This window comes from Episyrphus balteatus, chromosome 1 (assembly GCF_945859705.1).
Source record: "Episyrphus balteatus chromosome 1, idEpiBalt1.1, whole genome shotgun sequence".
Lineage (NCBI taxonomy): Eukaryota > Metazoa > Arthropoda > Insecta > Diptera > Syrphidae > Episyrphus > Episyrphus balteatus.
The window spans coordinates 41,460,181-41,468,866 of NC_079134.1; the positions used below are offsets into that span (position 1 = coordinate 41,460,181).

An 8,686-nucleotide genomic window follows, 5' to 3' on the forward strand; every position below is an offset into this window, starting at 1 on the left:
TGTGTAAACTAGGATAAAATTTGTTAAGGTCCAGTACGCAGTTAATGCTGGATTTACATAGATCTGCATGTAGAAAAGTAAAGGGGGATAGATATATTATACCTAAACTCCGTAAGTATGAGAGGTTTTCGTTATAATCTTCCTATAATCTGCATTTATGAAGATCTCTGCATTTTCATCTACTCTCTCTACACGGAGAAAAATGAATCTAGTATTTTATACTCCATGGGCCTTACTAATAATCAAATTTAAAGCTCAGTTAAATATTTAACTGAGCTTTAAATATTTCTCCATACCAATAACCAATTTAATAGTCAGGTTAAGGGTTAACGCCACGTTAATTTTATAGTTGGGAAACTGAACTATAAACGCACGGTTAAATTAAAACGCACGATTTGCACTGTCATTTGACAGCAAAAAAAAAAAACATTTGTCAAGTAAACAAGTTGTTGAGAAAAATTAAAAGTATTTTCGGCAAATTATTAAATAAGTAAATGGAAACATTTATTTGTTTATAAATATTTCTCTTTTTTATTAATAAATATTCATTACTTTCAGAATAGGCTGAAAAAAAAAACTTAAAAAGAAATAGATCTGCACATATTCATCGTCGTACTTCACGATAGATGAACTTTTTTTTATGCACTTTTGGCCTTCTTGGGCTCCATTTTTTAACTTTTACAATCAAAATAAAAATATATGAAGGTATGTAGGTATTTTGTAGTTATGTTTTTGTTCATTATTACATTACATGCAAAAAAAAGTCACTTCAATGATGTCATTTTGACAACAAATGTAATAGATCTGGTAATAGAAGCACAATTAGTTAAACGCGTGTTTATTTTGATTATTAGTATACACCCAATTTAACGCGACGGTAAAATTTAACCCGACGATACTTAAACGTGTGTTTAGCGATTTATTATTGGTAAGGCCCCATATGACTAGTAAGGAAATTAAAGTAAAAAGCCCTAGATTTTAAGTAAAATTTACCTTACGTATTGAACATTTCTTGGTTCTGTAAAGTAATTTTTACAAGAAAATTATGGTGAACAAAATAAAGTAGTATATACCTTACGAGTAGCAATATTTTCTTTACGTAGAGTAAAATAAACCTTCATCCAAAAAAGTGTATGACTCTTTTCACTTTAAGATTCTAGTAAAACATATTTTACAAATTTAACTATTCTGTGAATAAGTTTTACCTTACACTAAGGTAATAATATTATACTACGTTTCCACCTATCCTAAATCCGAGATTTAGCTAAGTAGATTTAGCACAAATCTCGAGTTTTATTCTGAATCTCGGATTGAAAGTAGGCGACAATCTTAGATTTAGGGTAGCTGAACCCAAATCTAAGATTTAGCGAAGTAGATTTAAAATAAATCTCGAGATTTAATCTAATACTATGTTTCCACCTAGGCTAAATCCGAGATTTAGCTAAGTAGATTTAGAATAAATCTCGAGATTTATTTTAAATCTACTTCGCTAAATCTCAGATTTGGGTTCAGCTACCCTAAATCTAATATTTTCAGCCACTTGCAATCCGAGATTTAGAATAAAACTCGAGATTTATGCTAAATCTACTTAGCTAAATCTTGGATTTATGATAGGTGGAAACGTAGTATAAATCTACTTAGCTAAATCTCGGATTTAGCGTAGGTGGAAACATAGTATTACCTAATTCTAGGAATTTTCCCCTATACATAGTAATAACTCTTAATTGCTGTCATTGAAAAGTCTGCCATTTTGTCTTCCATGTGTTTTGGAAATTTTTTTTTGTCAAAGCTTTTAGGTGTGCGGGTGCGGAATAATTAATAAAGAAATAAAATCTAAAAAAATTATTTTCTCATTTGTGTTTTTCTTTTGGAAGTGTAATGTTTTCATTACTTTTTGTGTTCTTTTAGGCGTTGTTATTGGCTCCGTAATTACGGATAGCATATTTTTTTCTTGTGTTAGAAAAATATATAGGTACCCAACTAACATTTCAGCTTCGGTTAAGATATTACAAAAGCTATATTTCAGCTTCTTTTAAACTTTAGTAAGGTTGTTGGGCATGGAAAAAGGAGAACGTTATACAAGTTTGACCCTCTATAAGAAGTTTAAACGAAGCTTTACCGAAGCTTTTCCGAAGCTTTGAGATTTGACAGATAGCTTCGGAAGAACTTGTATAGCCCTTTAATACATGTCTTATCGAAATTAAAAAAACAACTACAAAAACAAAAAAGAATTTTTTTTAAACTGGTTTTTATTTGATTTCAAACCATGAATTTTATCTTTTGATCTGAAATTATATATTTTTTCCATTAGTTTTTAGTATATCTATTGATAATAATTTTAAAAGTATATAATTTTTTTACCACACCCAGGAATCGAACTTCGTATCTGCTTGGTGGCAGTCCGTCACTCTATCCACTCGGCCATCCTAGTATATTTATTAATGTAGTCAAAAACTTAATCAGTTCAAATAGCAGAAATGTCAAAACAAAAAATGTCCGAGCTAAATTATTCAATGTCAAAACCAAAAAGTGTCCCAGCTAGATTATTCAATATCAAAACCAAAAATCAATTACTAAACTTGGTAATTTCTGTAAAGCTTCTATAAATTCACTAAGCAGGCTTTTGCGAAAACAAGCTTTTTTCGTTTAAGTTTCTTTAACAGTATTTAAACAACTTACCAGAAGTTGTTAAATAAGTTCGAACTTCTATAAGCAATTAAATTCTGAAGCAAGCTCAATACAAGCTGTTTAAAAAGTAGTACCTGCGAGATCTCATTTTATAGAAGCTGTTGTGCTAGTTGGGATATCCATATGGATTAACATCATTCAATCTAATTAATTCATGAAGAATTAGATAAAAATTGGATCAAATAAAGTCAATTCCATTTTTATTGATGATATTTTCCTAAATAAAATTGTTTGTTTGCACCTTACAAAATTATAATAAACTAGGTAATTTATGTAATTATTGAAAAACATAACAGGGTCATACGTTACTTACTTCTAAATAGCTTTGAGGATTAAGTACGTGTCACCTAGTTATGCTTTTCAATAATTACAAAATTCAACTTTTTTATTTGAATTTTTGTAAGATAAATGCACACAATTTTATTTAGAAAAATGTCATCAATAAAAATGAAATTGACTTTATTTGATCCAATCTGGAACTAAATTATATACCTTCCATAGAGAAGTTCAATTTACTTTAAAAATCAGTATTTTCAGCCTTATAGTAAGGTAAAATATGTACCTAACTTTCTAGTAATTTCTATTAGAAAGTCATACAAAAAAAGGCTTTACTGTAAAGTTAATCCTAAGCTATAAATTTACTAGAAAAGTAAGGTGAATTCCATTTTATTGGGGAGTCATCCCTATTTAAACTTTACATTAAAGTTAAATATACCAGAAATAAGGTAGCTCATACCTTATTTTTTCTCCGTGTATGCAACATCTGTGATTCTTAAATTTTGTGTCCTCTTTCAATGCAGATTTGGAAATGCAGACGTATGTGGGCCCAGCATAAAGATATAACTACAACGGCCACAAAAAGTCAAAAAGTGAAAATTTTCAAACTCATTTTGTGACAATTTGTCTGACCACAAAATTAAAAATAATGATGCAGAAAGCTAATTTTTTGGTTTAAAACAATTTTTGTAGTTTTTTCCAAAAACAAAAAGCACTCGAAAGAAATAAAAAATTTTTACTTTTTGTAAATTTCCCACTTTTTCACTTTTACGTCATTGTAGTTATGGCTTATGGTCAAACCAGACGTGCAGTTTTTTCCCTGCAGAAAAATAAAATAACACGGGCTCCATGCCAAGTTTCATTGCAGCCACAACAAGAAACTACAAAAATACAAAATACTTGCTATTTGGCATTAACGATATTTGCAGTTGACACAATCTATCATTCAAAAATTCAAATAACGTTGGTTTTGATTTTCTTAAAGTGAAAGAACTAATTGAATTTATAAAAAAAACATTACCATCTTGTTTTTTTTTATTAATTCAATTATTTCTTTCATTTTAATCGCTTAAAGCCTTATACTATGTTTCCACCTACGCTAAATCCGAGATTTAGCTAAGTAGATTTAGAATAAATCTCGAGATTTATTTTAAATCTACTTCGCTAAATCTCAGATTTGGGTTCAGCTACTATAAATCTAAGATTTTCACCTACCTTCAATCCGAGATTTAGAATAAAACTCGAGATTTATGCTAAATCTACTCAGCTAAATCTCGGATTAAGGGTAGGTGGAAACGTAGTATTATACTATGTTTCCACCTACGCTAAATCCGAGATTTAGCTAAGTAGATTTAGCATAAATCTCGAGTTTTATTGTAAATCTCGGATTGAAAGTAGCTGAAAATATTATATTTAGGGTAGCTAAACCCAAATCTTAGATAAAGCGAAGTAGATTTAAAATAAATCTCGAGATTTATTCTAAATCTACTTAGCTAAATCTCGGATTTAGCGTAGGTGGAAACATAGTATTAACTACATTGGCTCAAAAAGTGAAAAAGTACAAAAGTAAAAATTTTTAAACGCATTTATGTATAGTTCTTAGGGCTGGAAAACTAAAACAAATGATGAGAAAAGCTTATTTTTTGGTCTAAAAAACAATTTGTATATACTCTTTTTCACAAAAAAATTGCGCTTGCTAGAAGAAAAATATTTTCACTTTTGTACTTTTTCAAAAAGTGGTGTATGTAGTTAAGCCTTAAGCCTAGTGCTCAGATCGGGGAAAAAACAAATTTATCTCTACAATTTTGATCTCTACAAAACATTTTTTATCATGCGCAAAATCTTGAAGTTGGAGAAATCAAGTATATATTCTATCAATTTACAATTTGTTTCGTCTTTCAAATTAAGAGCCGATTTTTCAATCTTCTAGTAAACAGTCAGTTAACTGTTCGACGAATAAAGTTATTAGGCTCATAAACAATCAGATAAAAACATTGAATTTTTCAATCAAGAATAATTTATTCTACAGAATAACAAACAAAAATTGTCAAATTCAAAAATATTTAAAATTAAACGTCATTTTTATTCATGATTGTTTTTGTTTTCTTGTGTTCCACTGTATTTTTTTCAAAATTCTTTCAAAACAGCTTTGACAACTGACACAATATTTTTGTTCATATTATTCCTTAGAATAATTTTTATTCGTCTCTGAAAGAAGCAGATAGTTCTATTCTTAGGAATAAGCTATATCTGCCTGTTGAAAAATTGATTTTTTCTCTATCCTTAGGAATAAGTACTAACTGACTGTTTAACTGACTATTGAAAAATCGGCCCTAAATTGAATTATTTTATTTGATTCTGAATTTTATTTATTTCGTCTTTACTTTACAAGTGAAGCGTTTGGATGAAGAAGGGGGTAAGTGACATTTTTTCGATTTTCGGTTTTTTCTGAAAAATAAGGATGCCTTGCGAAAACTTAAATTTCCGTCTAATCTACGTCACGCTACGATTAGTATTTTCTAATTTAGCGCTTTCATTTTTGGTATAAAGGGGTTACTTACAACTAAAAATCGTATAATATGAGTGGAAGAATGGGGTAACAGCACTTAACTCCTTTTTGGGTGAAATAAAAAAACAAAGACTTTTTCGTCCGAGAAAAAAATCGCATAATATGAGTGGAAGAATGGGGTAACAGCACTTAACTCCTTTTTGGGTGAAAAAAAAAATTAAAGGAACAAATGATGTTCATACCAAGGGAACACCACTGGTTTTATGAAAAAGCTTTATCGGAACCATGCGAACAGAAAACAACTATTCAAAATAAAAAGAAAAAAAATGAATTTTGTTACTTAACCCCTTTGTATTCTTAAAAATTCAAAATACTTATATCTAAGCTTTTTGTGCAAGAAAGAGTTAACTGCTCTTTTTCTGAAAAAAATTGTTTTTTTAAATATACCGAGCTACTGTTTTGAAATAAAAGTAACATTGCTAAAAAGCTATTATTTTTCTTGTTTTATTAGTTTATTCAATTTTATTAAGATTGGAATACGAAAAAAGTTCTCAACAAAAAACTTTAAGTCCTTATATCTCGAAATGTTGCAAATGTCACTTACCCCCTTCTTCATCCAAACGCTTCAAGTATATTAAAAGTCGCCCTTAATATTGTTTGAAGTTTTTTTCAATTTAGTTTTATTTTTCTTCACAATTTTGCCAGCAGAATAATGCTTCAAACATTAGCCGTTTTTTTATATCACTTGATCCATATAGATCATCAATTAACAGGTATTCCATGAGATCTTGCTTTTCATCAGTTTCACGATTCGTGATTCTGATGAAAAGCAAGATCACTATGATCTATATGGATTAAGTGGGATAATAAAAAACGGCTATTATTTGTCCGCGCAAAATTAAGTGGAGACTTTTTCTTTACAGCTGCGTACTGCTTGGAAAAATATTCAAGACAAAATTTGTCCCGAGAAAAAATTTGTATGAGAAGTAAAATTTTTCCCCATCTGCGTACTAGGCTTTATAATCCATTTTTATGGTTTTCTTACAAAATGAAAATAATAATAGCCCTGTTCCATTGGAGGTGGTAGTTTACTACTAGTAGATGTTTTGGTTAATCTAGTACTATCATCTACTCATGCTCTTCTTACCGAGTAGATACGATTTGTATTGAATTCGTTGAAAGTGCGTTCCATTTAAAATCGCTAGTAAACTACTAGTAGTACTTTGCCACCTTCCTATGAAACAGGGCTAATGAAAAATGTACAAGATTTTCTTCCAATTTTTTTAAGAAAAAAGTACCAAAATAATTTCTAATCAAACGTACCTAATTTGCTGTCAACTCGCGATTTGTTGTGCTGTCACTTTATGAAAAGTTGAAAAAAACACCCACGTCAAGTAGCCGGATAAAATTTTTGTTGTCAAATTTTTCTTTGTGCGCAATAAATTTTAATTTATTACGAAAAAAGTATTATTAATATAAGTTTAATTTTAATCAAGTGATAAACAAAATGCTCGAAACACTCTACGCACTCCCATTTCATGTTCTTGTTCCACCAAACATCAAAGTTCGTCGCCCAACATGGTTCCACAAACCCTCACCCATGACAATGTTTTCAATAATTTTACTTTCTTATTTTCTAGTTACTGGAGGTATTTTCTAAACAAATAATTTTACTAAATAAATACATTAACCTTATTTCTAATAGGAATCATTTATGACGTCATTGTTGAACCACCAAGTGTTGGCGCAACTGTCGACGAACATGGTCACTCTCGGCCTGTAGCTTTTATGCCCTATCGAGTTAATGGCCAATACATCATGGAAGGACTGGCTAGCAGCTTCCTCTTTACAATCGGTGGCATTGGATTCATCATCATGGATCAGACCCACGCCCCTGGCAAAACGAATCTCAATCGAATTCTCATTACTTCAATGGGATTTGTCTTTATTCTTGTCTCGTTCTTTACAACTTGGTTGTTTATGAGGATGAAATTACCCGGCTACTTGCAGCCATAAAAACGGAATGAAAAAAAAGGCAGATTTTTTATTACTTTTATGTAATTTTGTAATATTTTATTATTTCTGCTTTTTGAATTACATTTATAAATCGTACAACAGTTTGTTTTTATTTATTTTTTTTTTGAGTTGGTTGATAAAAATCACCGACTGGCTGTGTTGTGTAGCATTTTTTGGTAATACAATAATTTTTGTAGGATGTTATATTTGAATAATTTATTAAGTGTGGTAATTTATTTGGATGATTCTTGGAAAATTGTTCGAGACACAAACAAAAATACATTCTAAGGAGATTTTACTCGAAATCTAGGTTCTCAGCAAGCAACTTGGTACTATCGAGCAATGGCAGCACCTGTGCCCATGTTCTGTAAATTTTATCACTGGCGATAGAATATTTGAATGTCTTTAAAATCCATTAAATCTCATTAAAATAAAAGAAATTTTGTTCCAGATCAATATTTCTTAATTCATAAATTCTGAATTTGAAAGAATTTTTGATTAATTTACGGAAGAAAATGGATTTAAGAGACGTTGAAGAACGTTTATCGCCAGTTATAAAGTTACAGACCAGGGGCCCTGATTTGGTTCAATCGAGTGTTCTCCGTTGAGAAAACTTCGATTAAACCAAAGATTATACTGCCGATACTCAATTATATCGATAATACGTTCTAGCCGATGTCTCTCATAGTTGTTATAGAGCATTGCAATCGATAATACAAAAATGAGATGTTTCTTAAAACTTCAAAGGTCTGGAAAGCTGTTAAAGGTATCGAAGTTATCTAGTTGCTAGTCGATTCCTATAATACACTTTGTTAGATCGTGACTATCAATAGGTACAACTTTGAGTTGGTCAAGGAATTTGTCTAATGACTTGATAATGGGCTGAGAAAACAATTGAGGAATAACCGCCTGTCACGATGAACCAATGAGATGCTATAAAAGACACTACATTCCAGTAGTATTGTTTATAATTATGGACTCTCTTGCAGGCGAATGAAAAAAACTTGGTGTTTTTTAAAGGAAAGAAGATAGGTATGATTTAAGGTACGGGTTTTGTTAATAGACATCTGGCAAAGAAGATACAACAACAAAATGTATTAACAAAAAGATACCTATACATTAAACGTATGGAATGTCTGGGACACTGTTTTTAAGAATTTGGAGCTAAGAAGAACACTGTAGAAGACAGTGTTACAC

The 8,686-nt window shown here is 30.3% G+C and overlaps 1 protein-coding gene across 1 annotated transcript; it reads left to right on the forward strand.

The window, feature by feature from the left end:
- The first annotated feature begins 6,854 nt into the window (after window positions 1-6,854).
- LOC129921322 (putative oligosaccharyltransferase complex subunit CG9662) lies at window positions 6,855-7,588 on the forward strand. The gene is made up of 2 exons (XM_056003116.1): window positions 6,855-7,122; window positions 7,179-7,588. Exons 1-2 carry the CDS (start codon window positions 6,981-6,983, stop codon window positions 7,487-7,489), a joined length of 453 nt encoding a protein of 150 aa, XP_055859091.1. The 5' UTR covers window positions 6,855-6,980; the 3' UTR covers window positions 7,490-7,588.
- The last annotated feature ends 1,098 nt before the right edge of the window (window positions 7,589-8,686 follow it).

What these genes read in the sequence shown, in the direction of transcription:
- LOC129921322 (XM_056003116.1), top strand. Translation starts at nt 6,981, where the DNA reads ATGCTCGAAACACTCTACGCACTCCCATTTCATGTTCTTGTTCCACCA. An exon ending in TTATTTTCTAGTTACTGGAG is followed by an intron (nt 7,123 to 7,178) that starts GTATTTTCTAAA and finishes TATTTCTAATAG; the next exon opens with GAATCATTTATGACGTCATT.